General features: G+C 36.1%; 5 protein-coding genes across 5 annotated transcripts; 2 read left to right on the forward strand and 3 right to left on the reverse strand.

The window, feature by feature from the left end:
* Nucleotides 1-5130: 5130 nt before the first annotated feature.
* On the reverse strand, nt 5131-5505 carry LOC129766003 (histone H2A). Its single transcript, XM_055766465.1, has one exon. It carries the CDS (start codon nt 5503-5505, stop codon nt 5131-5133), a length of 375 nt encoding a protein of 124 aa, XP_055622440.1.
* A 258-nt stretch (nt 5506-5763) lies between these two features.
* On the forward strand, nt 5764-6138 carry LOC129766004 (histone H2B-like). The gene has a single exon (XM_055766466.1). It carries the CDS (start codon nt 5764-5766, stop codon nt 6136-6138), a length of 375 nt encoding a protein of 124 aa, XP_055622441.1.
* A 1134-nt stretch (nt 6139-7272) lies between these two features.
* On the reverse strand, nt 7273-7741 carry LOC129770753 (histone H3). Its single transcript, XM_055773790.1, has one exon. The coding sequence runs from the start codon at nt 7704-7706 to the stop codon at nt 7296-7298; it is 411 nt and encodes a 136-aa protein (XP_055629765.1). The 5' UTR covers nt 7707-7741; the 3' UTR covers nt 7273-7295.
* A 193-nt stretch (nt 7742-7934) lies between these two features.
* LOC129770754 (histone H4) lies at nt 7935-8521 on the forward strand. Its single transcript, XM_055773792.1, has one exon. It carries the CDS (start codon nt 7974-7976, stop codon nt 8283-8285), a length of 312 nt encoding a protein of 103 aa, XP_055629767.1. The 5' UTR covers nt 7935-7973; the 3' UTR covers nt 8286-8521.
* Nucleotides 8453-9964, reverse strand: LOC129770750 (histone H1B-like). Its single transcript, XM_055773787.1, has one exon. The coding sequence runs from the start codon at nt 9962-9964 to the stop codon at nt 9284-9286; it is 681 nt and encodes a 226-aa protein (XP_055629762.1). The 3' UTR covers nt 8453-9283.
* Nucleotides 9965-16844: the final 6880 nt, after the last annotated feature.

The following is a 16844-nucleotide window of genomic DNA, read 5'->3' on the forward strand; positions in this document are numbered from 1 at the left end:
AAATTGGACCCCGTTCCTGATCACTGATTGATCTGAAATTACCTTTAATTTTACTGCCATTATAAAACTGCGTATTCCTTGATCTTGAAAAAAATCAATTTGGCCGCCGCTAAAAATTGGCTGAATGGCTTGACTTGGAGAATACACTACATTATGAACAACATAAATACCTAAAGGTCACCGCCACGAAATGGTCGACTATGTTTTTTTTTGAAATCCTCTCAATATTGGTATCAAATGAAATGATTTGACCAATAGAATACAGTACATCATCAAAATATTCCGATGAATATCCATCTTGTCGCCATCGCCATCTTGTGGTGGATTTGTATATCCCATAAATAACTATGTTATACTAGTCAATCCCTTTCATTTGATATCCATATTGATGAGGTTCTGAGAAAATATGTAATCCGCCATTTTGTAGTGGCCGCCTTCTTAGATTTGCATTTTCCATAAATAACTGTATTCTACTAGTCAAGCCCTATCATTTGATACCCATATTGATGGGGTTGTGAAAAAACTATATATGGCGCCATCTGGTGGTGGCGGACAATTTGGATTTGCATTTATCTTGAATGTCTGTGTTCTACTAGTCAAGACCTTTGATTTGATACCCATATTTATGGGGTTCTGAGAAAATATGTAATCCGCCATTTTGTAGTGGCTGCTCAAATAAATATTAGATATACAATATTTGCTGCGCATATTATTTAAAAAAATGCACCAAAGTTTGGATGAAGATGATCCGTTATTGAGTAAATATTCGGATTTGGTATCAATAGATCCGGAAACTGTTCCTGTTCCTTAACATTACATTTAAGTCGCAAAATTAGTGTTGTGTTGGTACTTGAAAAGGCTTACCATCAGTATTTCGGTCAAATTGCACCAAATCGTCAAATTGCACCAAATCGGTGAACGATTTCAATAGGAAACGGCCTTCGAATGGTACCTAGAATATCCAAGTGAGTAATAAACAAGATTCTGGTAAGGACGTGTGAACTGTAACAGAGAAATTTAAGATTGTTTCAAACATGAATTAAGAACACGCTAAATGTTTTCTCAACAGCGATTCGAAACGAGCGCAGGGAGTTTCCCAAACACGGATGTCAATTCAAGTCAATAGCGGCAGCACCAAGGAAGTCAGAGAAACACAGTGAATAAAACGGGAGAAACGGGGGACTTGATCAGTTACCACCGCACCAGCACGGACGGACGGATTGCATCCGTTTTCTCCAAATCGGTGTTTAATTTGGCAGTGTTGATTTCGATGCACGATCCGGCCTAGCCTTCATTGCCGACGATCCGCCGGAAAATATCAGCGATACTAGCTAACTTCGGTGCATTTAGCAAAAGTGTACGGATATTTGGTCGCAAAGTTCCCGGTGAACGACCAAGAAATGAAAATGATTGGCCAACGGTGATTTGTAACAAAAGTGCGTGAGTTATCGGGAAGCGTGTCTGTTGCTCTGACTCTAAGTGGCGCAGGTCGGGAATCCTGTGCGACACAAGTCGCTGAGATATGGTTTGTGTAAAAAAGCAAATTTAGTTGTACACGCGATGTATAAAATGGTGAAAGTTCGCGGTGTGGAACATGAAAAATTGGAAGGTAACAAAACGGCTTCCTAAAAAGAAAAGAAGAAGAAAATAAAGTGGTTAAACGGAGATAATAGTTTGGAAAGATGAAGAAATTGTTGTGAATAGAAATAGTGTTGGAAAGAAATATTGGTTGGAATTGAACGGGAGAGAAGTGCACGAAAGTAAGCGACGACGAAGGAAGACCGACGGCACTAAGAGCCTGACCACCAACGGGTGATGAGAAGCTGGGCACTGGGCGAGAAGTCACATCAGGTGAGTGCGAGCGTGAGAAAGTGTGTGTGTGTGTGTGTGCTATCAATTAAATTATCTTAATTCAATAAAATCTATTTTTGTGCATGATGGCTGCTCGTGATCTGGCCGAATTATATTGAAGCTTCGGATACTTAGCACAAACTTCCATACAAAGCAATTGAATTTTGTTATGTTGTTACTCTATTTTTATATTCTTATCTATTATTTATTTTTTATTAGCCGACAACAAAAATCATTTCTTCTTCCCACTTTTTTTTTTCGGTCAGTTAATAACATCAAACGTAATGCTTAACTCAAGATTTCTGAACATGATTATCAGACTGAAAGAAATGTAATATTTATCCAGTTGCAATACTGGTTGTTCTTCGAGCACGGAAAATGTAGAAGATATAGTCTGTATTGATATTTGCTTCAGGATAGAAATCGAATCCATTTTTTGTTGAGTGTCGTTCTTAGCTGCACTACATTTTTTAAATTCAAAAGCTTAGCTGAGTATGGAAATAAAAACTGTCCCCAAACCAAATCACCCGCATTATGGAAAATATTGTGTAGGGTACCAAATAAGAAATGATATGAGGTTCACCATAAAATCTGTGGTAAAAAGCGTACTTTTCATTTTTTTGCACACTATTCTCGATAGCTTCGAGATAAAAATTACTGGAAAAAAATGAAAGTGCGTCTTACTATGGTGTATCGAAAAATCTTGAAATATTGAAATTTTCTTTATTCAGAGATTCAGTACTACTCTAATTCGTATTTAAATGCGTTTCTACACCTTTTTAGATATGTGTGATAATATGTGGTGCAAAAAAAAGGTCAAATTCATATATAAGTATTTATGTTTATTTGTTCGTGTATGTCTTTTTCAGAATATTTTGATAACTGCGCGGTACGAAAATATCTAATTAATTTTTTTTTAATATTTTTTCTTATTTCTATTTCAGTAATTTTCTATTTTTTTTAATTGGTTAAAATCCTAAAATTGTATGTGCGTATTCCGTATTCGTAAAAGAGTCCCAAACCTTATCACCAGCGCTATGGAAAGTATTGTTGCGAATTAGAAAATTAGATGTTATTTTTGAATATAACATCTATATGGTTCACAATAAGAGCTATGGCTAAAACGTTGTTTTTTGTTGCTTGAAAAAGAAAATATGTAAAAATACTCGTAGTACATCTTACTATGATAAAATTACCATCGATTTTTTTTTTATGCGAAATTAGATAATTCTTTAAATAGATCAGATTTGGAATTGTTTAGTATTATGAATTGATATCCACGATTTTATCAATCATCTATTTCATATAAATAAAAAGTATACATTATGAAAAAAATCATAAATAAAAAAACACGTACGAACACATTTCAAAGCAGTACTGTGCGTGTTGAGTATCTTTCATTTCCATTTTTTCATTCCCAAGCCTATTGAGTTTTGAGTATAGGTATTCAGAATAATAATTTATTTTTTGAAATTTTGTACCGTATACAACATTTTCATTTTCCAAATGAAAAAATACTAGACAATAAACAATATAGAAATAAAAAAAAATTGCATATTTTTGTATTGCGCAGTACTTAAAATTTTCGCAAACATCTAAAAAGAGATTAAACCAGTACAGATTCTCAGAATTTTAAAAAAACGAAAAATTTATAAATATATATTTTATGTATCGCGCCACACAGTTAAAATTCTGAAAAAAATCACACATATCTAGAAAACGCGTAGAAAAACATTTGAATACGAATTAGAGCAGTACTGAAACTATAAATAAAAAAAAAAAATCAATATTACATAAATGTTTTTTTTTTGGTACATAAATTTTTGATAAAAAATTATTTTGATATTATTTCTCGATACACCATAGTAAGATGCAAAAACTTGAAAAGTACGTTTCTTACTATAGATTCCATGGTGAATCTCATAGAGGCAAAAAATACTCAAAATTTCTTATTTTGTATCCTATACAACATTTTCCATAAAGCGGGTGATTTGGTTTGGGGGCACTTTTAATTTCCATACTCAGCCAGGCCCTTTGCCTATTTAACAGCATGAATAGGAACGCCAAATTAGAAGCTTTGATTTCAGTTTGCAGAAATCGTTTGATTGCAGAAAATATTCAATTACATAGATAGATTTCAATATACAATAACCTTAAAATTAATCGATGTTATTTATGTTAGTATATTGACAGCTTTCAATAAATAAGAAAAACGAGAAAATACAATTAGTTAAAAATTTTATATTCTGTCGAACTTCGTTAACCTGCAGTAACGTATGGAGCGATTTCACGCCAAATCAGCTGAATAACAGCCAGTTTCGACACGACGCTCTTCAATTACTTTTAAACCGTGTACACAAGGTAAAAGCTACCCAAAATCACAATTTTCAGTATTTCTATGTTACTTTTGTTACAAAATAATCGATAAAACTTTGATAACATCCAGCAACACTGATGTATCGTGTGGTTTGGCTTTTCTGCACTATCGACGGAAGGACTGAAAGGCAAAGCTGTTTAACGAGTCTTGTATGAGATTCAGTACTAGGTCCGGAGCTCGACACAATGTTATCATTGGAAGTGTGAATTGCTGGTGATTTTTTTTTTTTTTTATGAGAATGGTACTTCAATCATTATCCTTTGCTTCCCATCCTGATCTTATTCATGGCAACGTGGCGAAGGATGTATGCATGGAAGGAAAGAAAAATCTGGAAATGTAGTTTTTTAGCAGCTGGTATACCTGGTAATTTGGCCCATCTCAGCTACCTGAGTAAAACGAGCATGTATTACCCATTTCTGCTACATTCTACTCGTATAATAATACTGCTTGCCTTTATCGATTTGATTAACCGAGATTCGATTTCATTTCGAAGCAGTGTTTGAAACATTCCTCGTTGTGAGCTGATGCTTTGCAATAGTTTAAAACATTGAACTTATGATTATTAGCTAGAATTAATCAGGAGAAAGCTAAGCATATTTAGAAAGCATAAGTCAGAAATCGATTTTTAGAAAAGTCCACTATCGATCTGCAGGGACTTACGTGGGTTAGAAAGAAAAGGTCCATTGTCGGTCTCCGGCCTCGGTTGGGCTCAACAGGGTAATATTCCGAGCTCGGTGAAATGATTCACTCATATCGGTTTGGAAACAGATGCTCTCCTTGGAGATTGCTGTGGATTGATTTTTAGAAAACCAATCAATGTAACTCTTTATTAGAAATTTGTTGTCGTCCTGAAAAGGACGGTTGGGTTCTCGATTTTAGTGCAGTTCCATGTCGTTGTTGATTTAAGCTTTCTTCTCGGTCTTCTTGGGTAGCAGGACAGCTTGGATGTTGGGCAAAACTCCGCCTTGAGCTATAGTTACACCCGACAGCAGCTTATTCAATTCTTCGTCATTACGAATAGCCAGCTGCAGATGACGTGGGATAATTCTGGTCTTCTTGTTGTCACGAGCGGCATTTCCTGCCAACTCCAACACTTCAGCTGCCAAATATTCCATCACTGCTGCCAAGTAAACAGGAGCTCCAGCTCCAACACGTTCGGCGTAGTTTCCCTTCCTGAGCAGACGATGGATACGACCCACTGGGAACTGCAATCCAGCACGATTCGAACGGGACTTTGCCTTTCCCTTAACTTTTCCTCCTTTACCACGTCCAGACATTTTTTGTTATATAATTATGAAGTTATTCACGAGCAAAGCGAAACTGTACTGATGAAAATTTTCAGTAAGCGAACCCTCTTTTATACTAACTCTGCCATTATTAGTTTTTCACTCAGGCAGTGCTACGAATATAATGAAATGGCATCATAAACATAAGGGGACGGGCATACATTCCACCCTGACTGTGCATATAACATGATGTTTCCCTTGCTTTCAACATTAGTTCCTCTCGAACAGTGAAAGCGTTAAAACGTAGCAATGGCTCCTAAAACCAGTGGAAAGGCAGCGAAGAAGTCCGGAAAGGCTCAGAAAAGTATTACCAAGACCGACAAGAAAAAGAAGAAGGTCCGCAGGAAGGAAAGCTACGCTATCTACATTTACAAAGTGTTGAAACAAGTCCATCCTGACACGGGTATTTCATCCAAAGCCATGAGTATCATGAACAGCTTTGTGAATGATATTTTCGAACGCATCGCCGCTGAATCATCTCGTTTAGCGCATTACAACAAGCGATCAACTATAACTTCTCGTGAAATTCAAACCGCAGTTCGTTTATTGCTACCAGGAGAATTGGCCAAACACGCTGTCTCCGAAGGAACCAAAGCCGTCACAAAGTATACCAGCTCCAAGTAAATTCTGAATTCTACAATATGAAAAAATCGGCCCTTCTCAGGGCCACAAAATTTAGGTTAAAGAGTTCAAAATACAATTTTTCAATCATTTATTGGTGTTATTATAACAAGTCGCTTCTCGTGCGAACACTCCGCTTTCATTGCTCGAAAGTTTCTGAAAAGTAATATCACAAAAGGTGTCCAAAATGGCTCGATATAACAATTTAATGTAATACGATTTATTGTGAAGTACGTTTTGAGAATGATGTGATCATTGTGTGCAGAATGTATAATGCATCGAGTGAATTTGATAACTGAAACTTGTTGCCCTTTAATCTCGACTGTCCATTCTCATGGAACGTCGTAATTCCAGTATATCACTCGGATGTCCCCTCTCATGGCATATTAAAGTTTATTAGTGATGACGGGGAGTTGAGTTATTTCGAGACTACTTCTTTGAAGTGTCCTTTTCAAATAGCACGAGAAGTCGAATCAAAATATAGTAAAATTGCTAAAATATATTTTTATCGAGAACGCGTCCATTTACGTCTTTTGGAGACACCAGATTGGGCAATAAATTATTACGTATTATTGCCAACCGTGCATTAATCAGCCTGCAATGCACATTGGAAAGTGTTTTAAGATTTATCCTAATATACCAAATTACAAAAAGTAAAATATTGTTTGTCACATAAGTCCAATATCATTATAGTACATCCCTTCCTTGTTGGGTTTTTAGAGACTTTAAACTTTTGCAGTTCATTCGTCTCTAGTCCTGCGAAGGGCCCTTGTGAAAAGAAAACTACTCCATTACTTCTCCTTCACCTGTTTTAAGAAAGACAATCCATTCTCGACTAACGCTCGCCGGCAACGAGAAGTGATTATAATACGATGCTTGGTTCCAAAATGATACTAAATAATACGAGCATTTGTAAACGAATAACTCTGAACTGATTAAGAATTGATCATATTTGTGGAAGCATGTTCTATTATCAAAAGTATTCTTCTATAGTAACATTTATCAGCAAGCTCAGAGGTTCATTCATATTTCATATATTCATACTTGTGACAGCGTATGGAATGTCAGAGTTTGAAAACGTGTTTTTAAAACTCTTTTCGCATAAATTGGTGGCCCTGAAAAGGGCCGTTTGTTTGAGAATGAGGTCAGATAGGTCAGACTTAGGCGCGTTCTCCACGAATACGACGAGCCAATTGGATGTCTTTCGGCATAATGGTCACTCGTTTGGCATGAATGGCACACAGATTGGTATCTTCGAATAATCCGACCAGATAAGCTTCACTTGCTTCCTGCAGAGCCATAACAGCCGAGCTCTGGAAGCGAAGATCGGTCTTAAAATCCTGAGCAATCTCACGAACCAAACGTTGGAATGGAAGCTTACGGATCAACAATTCAGTCGACTTTTGGTACCGACGAATTTCACGCAGAGCGACGGTTCCTGGCCGATAACGATGTGGCTTCTTGACTCCTCCGGTAGCTGGAGCACTTTTACGAGCAGCTTTAGTGGCCAACTGTTTGCGAGGAGCCTTTCCTCCGGTGGATTTACGAGCGGTCTGCTTGGTACGAGCCATTGCTTACGATTTCAGTAGAGTTAACGGTTTCAAAGTTGTTCTTGGAATGAAAAATTTCCACGCGTTTCCTCGCTTTTATATATGAAACGTGTTACCATTTTGCGCATGCGCAACAAAAAGGAAAACGCAGAGAAGAGAAGAATGACAATATGATGAAGAAGGAAACAACATTTACATTCGGATATAAAAGAGGGTACCCCTAGGTGAAAACAACATCAGTTTCATTCATCGTTTGTACTGGAAAGCATCATACAATAATTCAGAAAAATGACTGGCCGTGGTAAAGGAGGAAAAGGACTGGGAAAAGGAGGAGCCAAGCGTCATCGTAAGGTTCTTCGTGATAACATCCAGGGTATCACAAAGCCCGCCATCCGTCGTTTGGCTCGTCGTGGAGGAGTGAAGCGTATTTCCGGTCTTATTTACGAGGAAACTCGTGGAGTGCTGAAAGTATTCCTGGAAAACGTAATCAGAGATGCTGTTACCTATACGGAACACGCCAAACGAAAGACCGTTACCGCAATGGACGTTGTGTACGCTTTGAAACGCCAAGGTCGTACTCTCTACGGATTTGGAGGTTAAATGATATAATTTTGCGTAGGTTTCAACAAAACGGCCCTTTTCAGGGCCACGATATTTTTCCAGTTAAAAGAGTGATTTGTAACGTTTTTAAATGAACCACTGTTCAATTGATTGATTGATTATTTGATTTATTTCAGTCGGCTTTAACCTTTCAGGTCATTCGCCGTCTATCGAAAAATATTGATATTACAAATGTATACAATGTTATTACATGACGTGGTGAAAAATAAACGAAACATTGAACAACTTTAAACTTCTGTACTGAACGCAACCGCTCCAGATGTGTAGCATGCTTACTGCGCAGGAACCACTGTTCAAAATCATGATTCGTTTCTCAATTGGTGGTACAAGAAAGCCAGTTTTTTGTGCGTTCGTTTTTGCCAGATTTCCCATTTGTGCGACCCATTTGGTGCGATTTCATTATTAAATCTAAACTCGAATCACACAAATAATAAAAGTACTCAAAAATGGTCGCACGAATGAGGAAACGCATAAAAACAGGTTTTCCTGTTAGTTTATGATGACGATTCAAATACAATTTCACGTTGTACTTTAGTTGTATTGACCCAAACCCAAAAAAAAAAGTCCAATATTTGTTGACTGAATGTCTGTGAATTATGAGTCGAATGAGGGATCATTGTAAACTATACTTGGGTACATGTAATCTCAAAACGATCGCGATGGCTATGAATGATTTTAGACCAAAACCTCATGTGGTCGCAACCTAATGCAGGCTCGACGTAAAGTTTGTTACACAATTGATGCTTTTCGATATCATCAGTTGGCCATCATATCTCGTTTCGTTAGAATATGAACATTCTTAATAGTGTACAATGTTGGACACATGATGCAGATGTGTGAAAATGTATATTAACTGTTATAAAAAAATCATTTGAATTATTATTTGAAGTGAAAAACTTTTGTTACTCTTTCGATTCAATGTGTTTGTAGTCCTGAGAAGGACTGTTTGTTTTTAAATCATTTCAATCGACTGAACTTTACTTCTTGGCGGCGGCTTTCTTCGGAGCGGGTTTCTTAGCCGGTGCAGCCTTTTTCGGTTTTGGAGTTTTAGGCTTCTTCGCCGCTGTTTTCGATGGTTTGGTTGCTTTCTGTTTGGGAGCGGCCGCTTTTTTCACGGTTCCAGCCTTTTTGGCAACTTTGGCGACGGCTGCTTTAGCCTTCTTCTCAACCGCTTTCTTTGCTGGTGCTGCCTTAGGCTTTTTGACGGCAGCAGTTTTGGGAGTGGCTGCCTTTTTGGCAACTTTCTTTTCCCCTGAAGGCTTCTTCCCAGCCGCAGTTTTCTTTGGTTTCTTCTCGCCCGCAGGTGTCTTGTCCTTAGATTTAATTTTAAAGGACCCCGATGCTCCACTTCCTTTGGTTTGCACAAGACTACCTTTCTCAACACCACTCTTCAGAGATTTCTTGATGAAAGTTGAGAGCTTAGCAACGTCGCACTTGTAATTGGCACCGATATACTTCTTGATGGCCTGAAGAGATGATCCATTACGTTCCTTCAAAGTCTTGATGGCGGCTAAAACCATTTCATTCACTGGTGGATGAGTGGCTGGCTTTTTCGGTTTCTTACCCTCTCCTTTAGGAGCACGAGCCTTTTTCGGTGTCTTGGCAGGAGATGCGGCAACCGATGCTGCGGTAACGACTTCAGTAGCTGTATCGGCCATTTTTCACTGTATTTCACTACTATGTTTCAACGAAATGCTGAATTCCATGGTGCGCTCTGTGTCGCCACTTGTGCTCGAAATTGACATCTGTGTTAGGGAAACTCAGTGCGTTCGTTTCAATTCGTTGTTGAGAAAATCTTTTGCGTTTTTGAAATTCATATTTTAAGACATGGTAATTTTCTTTGTCCTAATTCGCACAAAATAACGTTATACGCTTTTCATTGCACGCTATGATAATCTAGCTAACATTCAGAGTTGTCTGATGTTAAAAATCACTTCTCGTTTCGCAACAATTTTCCGGTAATGTGCATAGTATGTATCAGAACTATTAACACAATACTGAAAATGTGTAAAATTGTGTTATTACAAAAGTAAAACGACGATAAAAAGTTGTTTGTAAAGAAGAGCAACATTTCCCCGATCATTTGATACCAAAATTGTATGTTTCTTCATCAACACAGCGAAGTATTTTCATCTAAACTTTGCTGCCATCGGAGCAGCTCAGGCACTTTTTGATTTCCGTTCGCTTTCATATGACTCAATATACCCATACAAAATTGTTACCATTATTTAAATTTGTTCTGTGAAATGAAAGAAATTTGAATACTTTTAGAGAAAATATCATCATTATTCGTACAATCATATTCGTAGTTACGATTCACGTTCCGAGGATGGATTGGTAATACAAACTGTTTGCCAACATTTGTGTTATCGATATTCTGCTACAAAATCCCAAACTGTACAGATAAAAAATATTTTATTTATTTAAAATCATTTAGAATTTTAAATATCATCATGATGTTAATAATGTTTACATGTACCGTATGATTTGGTGAATTTGTATGTTATTCATATGTTGACTCCGAACCAGTATAACCTAAAATTGAAAGTTGAAAAAACCATAGCTGTGCTTCTGCATTTTTCATTTCATCTGTTGAATGTTTCCGCTTTTAATTTTTTTTTTCTTTCTGTCATCGTTTTTACTATACCAACGTTAGACTATTTCAGTTTTTTTGCCAGTCGTTAGTGAAATATTATTTCAATATAAGCTAGCTTTCCAAAGACAACTCTCCAATGGGTTCATTCGAATAGTCAATAGCAGCATGTTTGAAATCAATTTATTAGTTTTATCTTGTTCAGTCCTTCGACAACAACTCACATTCCACAATTCCAACTTTAACTACCTTAATTCTTCATCTGCTTAGTCTGTTCAACAGGCAGCTCATATGGAACGACAAAGCTCAAGATTTGTACTCGCGACAAAACGTACATTTCAACTACCCAACTGTGAGATCCTAATTCAATACAGGTAATTACCCGACTGCGCAGATAAACGGTAACAAATCCAACACATCATCCTGGTAAAACTGAAAGCTCAGATCTGGCTTATCCGTATCACGCATAATTCGAATCGAAATTTGAAGAGTAAACTTGTGTACATGTATTTTGGAGAAGGATAAACACATTTAAAAAATAAAAATCATGGATGAGAGTTATCCATTCCGTATATAATAAATATCCTATGTAATAGAGCAGTGGTTTTCAACCTTTTCTGCTCCTTTCCACTTTTGACGAAGATTAATCCCAGTGCTTCCCCCTATCAGTATTTTGTAAGAAAGTCTGTAGCATATCAGTAAAATAATGAATGAATACAAACGGCTTTCAAGTTATATTCGCAACAAATATGATTCTGTACTTGTATCTGACTACAAAAAAGGTATATAAAGTCAGTATGACACCTGCGTCTGAATGATTTCCGCCAAAATCATAATTCTTGAGCACGTTGTCAAAAAGCACAACTCATGTCATCTTCGATATCCACTCTGTTACGGTGTTTTCTTTCCATCAGCAGCATTGTAGGAAATCCAGATTCACATAAATACTACACACTAGACAACAATACTCGTAACGCTTAATTCGCATATCAGGATATCATTTTTCGATCATTTGCAGATCGATGAGTTTGTTCTAAAATTGATCCGACACTTTCGTCACTGCCAGTCGAAAGGGGATTCAAACCATGTCCAAATCTTGTTATTTGACATGGTTACATGAAACATGAAACATGAAACATGATATGACATGTTTCAAGTTTAACTTGTTGTAAAAAATCTTGACAAATGCTGTACAATTTTCTTTTTAATGGTCTTCTGTACTGTTTCGTCGTCTGTTCCATCATCATTCTTTGACGAAAGTCTTTGAAACATTGTGAAGCTGCTCAATCGAACATTACATTCCAGATTTAGAAATGTTTGCCGAGGATCGCAAATTTTAGCGTATCCAATAAAGTTTTTGTAGCAATTTTTGTTAATCATTGTCAAATTCAAAGCGAAGTAAATGTACAATAGTCCCTTGCAGAATTCCCCCCTTTTAATGACTAAATTCCCCACCGGTTGAAAATTACTGTAATAAAGCATCCAGTTTTCTCAAAGTGATAAAGAAAATTTTGAATGAAAATTGAGACAAACAATGGTGTCATATTTTAATACAGTCAATTCGATGCCAAACCGATTCAGTGGTTCTCAGAATCTCATGGAAGTGGTAGTTTTGTTTCTTATCGCAAGATATTAGACTCGTATTTTTTTATTCTTTCGTTAGGGTGACCATTTCGATTCAATTTAAAGTCAATCAAAGTCAAAAATTTAAAATCAATCACCTGTTCATTAAAAAACCCGCTTCCAAAATATTTGAATTGTTCTTCGTAATTATCGATTGTATTTGTTTTTTTTTTCCTGTTCCTTTTTTTCCTGCGCTATATATTTTTATATTTTTTCTTGAAAGCTGAGAATGTTTTACATAACATATCTTAAAATCAGAGATGTATTTTTGTTTTGTTTTCAACTTATGAGTTTTCAAATCTAACCGATGGTTCGATTTGAAAAATCGGTTTTCCCATTTTTTCTCGATATGGTCGATACATGAAATTGAAGTCAAGAAGCTAGTCTCCTTTGAAAAAATATTACACCTGCGATAAAATTGGATTTTGTTTTCGTGATTATTGATTGTATTTGCTTTTTATAGTTTACATGGTCTCGGGATCAAGTGCGCTATTTTTTTTATTTTTTCTTGAAAACTAAGGATGTTTTACATAACATATTCTAAAAATCAAAAAGGTTTTTTTTTTCGTTTTTGAGTTACAACTTTTCAAAGTTTACATGTTTTCAGTCTTTTTGCAATATTTCTGTGCGAATATACTAGATCTATGCGACTAAAATCCAGTTTAATCGCAAATGTGGCACTATAAACTATTTGGCTTTAATTGGACATAACATTCAAACATTCAAAAGTTATGATTTTTGGAAAAACGGGTAAAATGATTTTTTGACCACCGGTTAGATTTGGAAAATCATAACATAAAAAGGGAAAAGCATCTCTCTGATTTTACTGTTTCTTAGAAATTTGTTTTTCGTTTATATGACAGCCCACCCTAAGAGGAGTGTCGAACCACCTTAGAAATGTTTCTTCCCCATAATACCTCCACATGCCAAATTTAGTTCCGTTTGCTTGATTAGTTCTTGAATTATGCGGAAATGTATGCTTCATTTGTATGGCAGCCCCCTCCCCTCTCAGTGAGACAGGAGGAGTGTCTTTTCACCATAAAAACCTGTTATGTCCCTTGAAACCTTCACATGCCTAATTTGGTATTTTCTTGATTAGTTTTCGAGTTATGCAGAAATTTGTGTTTCATTTGTATGACAGCCCCCCTTAGAGAGGGGGGAGGAGTCTCAAACTATCATGAAAACCTTCCCCGGCCCCAAAAAACCCCAACATACCAATTTTCATGTCGATCGGTTCAGTAGTTTCCGAGTCCATAAGAATCAGACAGACAGACAGAAATCCATTTATATATATATATATATATATATATATATATATATATATATATATATATATATATATATATATATATATATATATATATATATATATAGATGATGCATAACATCATTACCGGTCTATACTTATTTTATTTTAGTTCATTTTGTCACCGGATAGAATGGATTCATATAGTGCAATTCCAAATGAAATTGACCTAAAAATGCAGATTTTAAAACATATATTTTTGATTCGAATGAAGGTTTGTATTCCGTTTGGGTTGAAGCAAATATTTGTTCTCCACACCAATTGGGAATTTTTTTTACTCAAGTGTAAGTTTTGTAAATGGCGTATCGATTCTAGTAAGAGGAATCTTTGATAATTTAAATCTCAAAAACTATAAGTCGGACCGAAATGGTGTCTCAGAAAGAGTTATAGAGTATTGATGTTCAAACGTGAAAAAATATACACTGAGAAAAAAATAGTATTTTTTTTCTATTTACAAAAAAAAACTTTAGTTTGCAACATCTAAAATACGTATATTTTATTTTTATTTTTATTTTTTCATATAAAATAGAAGTCATGGAGAAAAAAAAATAATCCAAGATGGTAAAACTATTTTTGACAAACTTCTGATGAACATCTGATGTGATTTGAAACAAAAAAGGTCATTCTTAATCTCATTCTAAATGCAGCCATTCTCGAGATATTTAAAAAAATATTTCCAATCAAAAATACTCATGTTATGTCATTTGTCGATTTCATTTGCAATTGCTCTAAACGTCAAATACAGGTCGGACTCGATTATCCGGAGTATTGATTTTTTTTTCACTCCGGATAATCACAAAACAAAGAATTTTATTATATTATTATGATTTGCACTTATTTATTGAACGGTTTTATCTAGCTTGGACATGTTTGTATTTTTGTGACTTTGTAACTCTGTAACGTTGTCTATAGCGCTATAACGTTGTCTATAGCGCTGTATCACATTGATAGAAATTTAACCCTCTTTCTGTTAACCGTTTGATCTGAAATTTGGAACACATCTTTATCTCGGATGTCATTATAAAACTGCGTATTCCGTGATCTTGAAAATCCAAGATGGCGACCGGTACAAAATGGCGGATTATGGACATATTTTCTCAAAATCCTATCAATATGGGTTTTCTCAAAACCCCATAAATTTGGCTATATGAAATATGGCATATGAAAAAACAATGGCAATCAAAGGCCTTGACTAGTAGAATACAGTTATTTATGAAAAATTCAAAACCAAGATGGCGGCCGCTACAAAATGGCGAATTACATATTTTCTGAGAACCCCAACAATATGGGTATCAAATGAAAGGGATTGACTAGTAGAACACAGTTATTTATGAAAAAATGCAAATCCAAAATGGTCTCCACCACAAGATGGCGCCATATTTTTTCTTTCAAAGCCCCATCAATATGGGTATCAATTGAATGTGCTCGACTGGTAGAACACAGTAGATCATTAAAAATCAATGTCCAAGATGGCCGCAGTTCCCAAATAAACAATTACTTTTTCAATAGTTTCATTCAGCTTGTCCTGTTTGTTTGTATGCTTGAGTGTTTGTAGGATTGTCCCACATTGATTGAAATTGGACCCCGTTCCTGATCACTGATTGATCTGAAATTACCTTTAATTTTACTGCCATTATAAAACTGCGTATTCCTTGATCTTGAAAAAATTCAATTTGGCCGCCGCTAAAAATTGGCTGAATGGCTTGACTTGGAGAATACACTACATTATGAACAACATAAATACCTAAAGGTCACCGCCACGAAATGGTCGACTATGTTTTTTTTTTAAATCCTCTCAATATTGGTATCAAATGAAATGATTTGACCAATAGAATACAGTACATCATCAAAATATTCCGATGAATATCCATCTTGTCGCCATCGCCATCTTGTGGTGGATTTGTATATCCCATAAATAACTATGTTATACTAGTCAATCCCTTTCATTTGATATCCATATTGATGAGGTTCTGAGAAAATATGTAATCCGCCATTTTGTAGTGGCCGCCTTCTTCGATTTGCATTTTCCATAAATAACTGTATTCTACTAGTCAAGCCCTATCATTTGATACCCATATTGATGGGGTTGTGAAAAAACTATATATGGCGCCATCTGGTGGTGGCGGACAATTTGGATTTGCATTTATCTTGAATGTCTGTGTTCTACTAGTCAAGACCTTTGATTTGATACCCATATTTATGGGGTTCTGAGAAAATATGTAATCCGCCCTTTTGTAGTGGCTGCTCAAATAAATATTAGATATACAATATTTGCTGCGCATATTATTTAAAAAAATGCACCAAAGTTTGGATGAAGATGATCCGTTATTGAGTAAATATTCGGATTTGGTATCAATAGATCCGGAAACTGTTCCTGTTCCTTAACATTACATTTAAGTCGCAAAATTAGTGTTGTGTTGGTACTTGAAAAGGCTTACCATCAGTATTTCGGTCAAATTGCACCAAATCGGTGAACGATTTCAATAGGAAACGGCCTTCGAATGGTACCTAGAATATCCAAGTGAGTAATAAACAAGATTCTGGTAAGGACGTGTGAACTGTAACAGAGAAATTTAAGATTGTTTCAAACATGGATTAAGAACACGCTAAATGTTTTCTCAACAGCGATTCGAAACGAGCGCAGGGAGTTTCCCAAACACGGATGTCAATTCAAGTCAATAGCGGCAGCACCAAGGAAGTCAGAGAAACACAGTGAGCAAAACGGGAGAAACGGGGGACTTGATCAGTTACCACCGCACCAGCACGGACGGACGGATTGCATCCGTTTTCTCCAAATCGGTGTTTAATTTGGCAGTGTTGATTTCGATGCACGATCCGGCCTAGCCTTCATTGCCGACGATCCGCCGGAAAATATCAGCGATACTAGCTAACTTCGGTGCATTTAGCAAAAGTGTACGGATATTTGGTCGCAAAGTTCCCGGTGAACGACCAAGAAATGAAAATGATTGGCCAACGGTGATTTGTAACAAAAGTGCGTGAGTTATCGGGAAGCGTG

The sequence above is a fragment of the Toxorhynchites rutilus genome, chromosome 2 (genome assembly GCF_029784135.1).
Source record: "Toxorhynchites rutilus septentrionalis strain SRP chromosome 2, ASM2978413v1, whole genome shotgun sequence".
Taxonomy (NCBI): Eukaryota; Metazoa; Arthropoda; class Insecta; order Diptera; family Culicidae; genus Toxorhynchites; species Toxorhynchites rutilus.

Excerpts from the sequence above, each read along its gene's own strand:
- LOC129770750 (XM_055773787.1), bottom strand. The coding sequence starts at position 9,964 with ATGGCCGATACAGCTACTGAAGTCGTTACCGCAGCATCGGTTGCCGCA.
- LOC129766004 (XM_055766466.1), top strand. The coding sequence starts at position 5,764 with ATGGCTCCTAAAACCAGTGGAAAGGCAGCGAAGAAGTCCGGAAAGGCT.
- LOC129766003 (XM_055766465.1), bottom strand. The coding sequence starts at position 5,505 with ATGTCTGGACGTGGTAAAGGAGGAAAAGTTAAGGGAAAGGCAAAGTCC.
- LOC129770754 (XM_055773792.1), top strand. The coding sequence starts at position 7,974 with ATGACTGGCCGTGGTAAAGGAGGAAAAGGACTGGGAAAAGGAGGAGCC.
- LOC129770753 (XM_055773790.1), bottom strand. The coding sequence starts at position 7,706 with ATGGCTCGTACCAAGCAGACCGCTCGTAAATCCACCGGAGGAAAGGCT.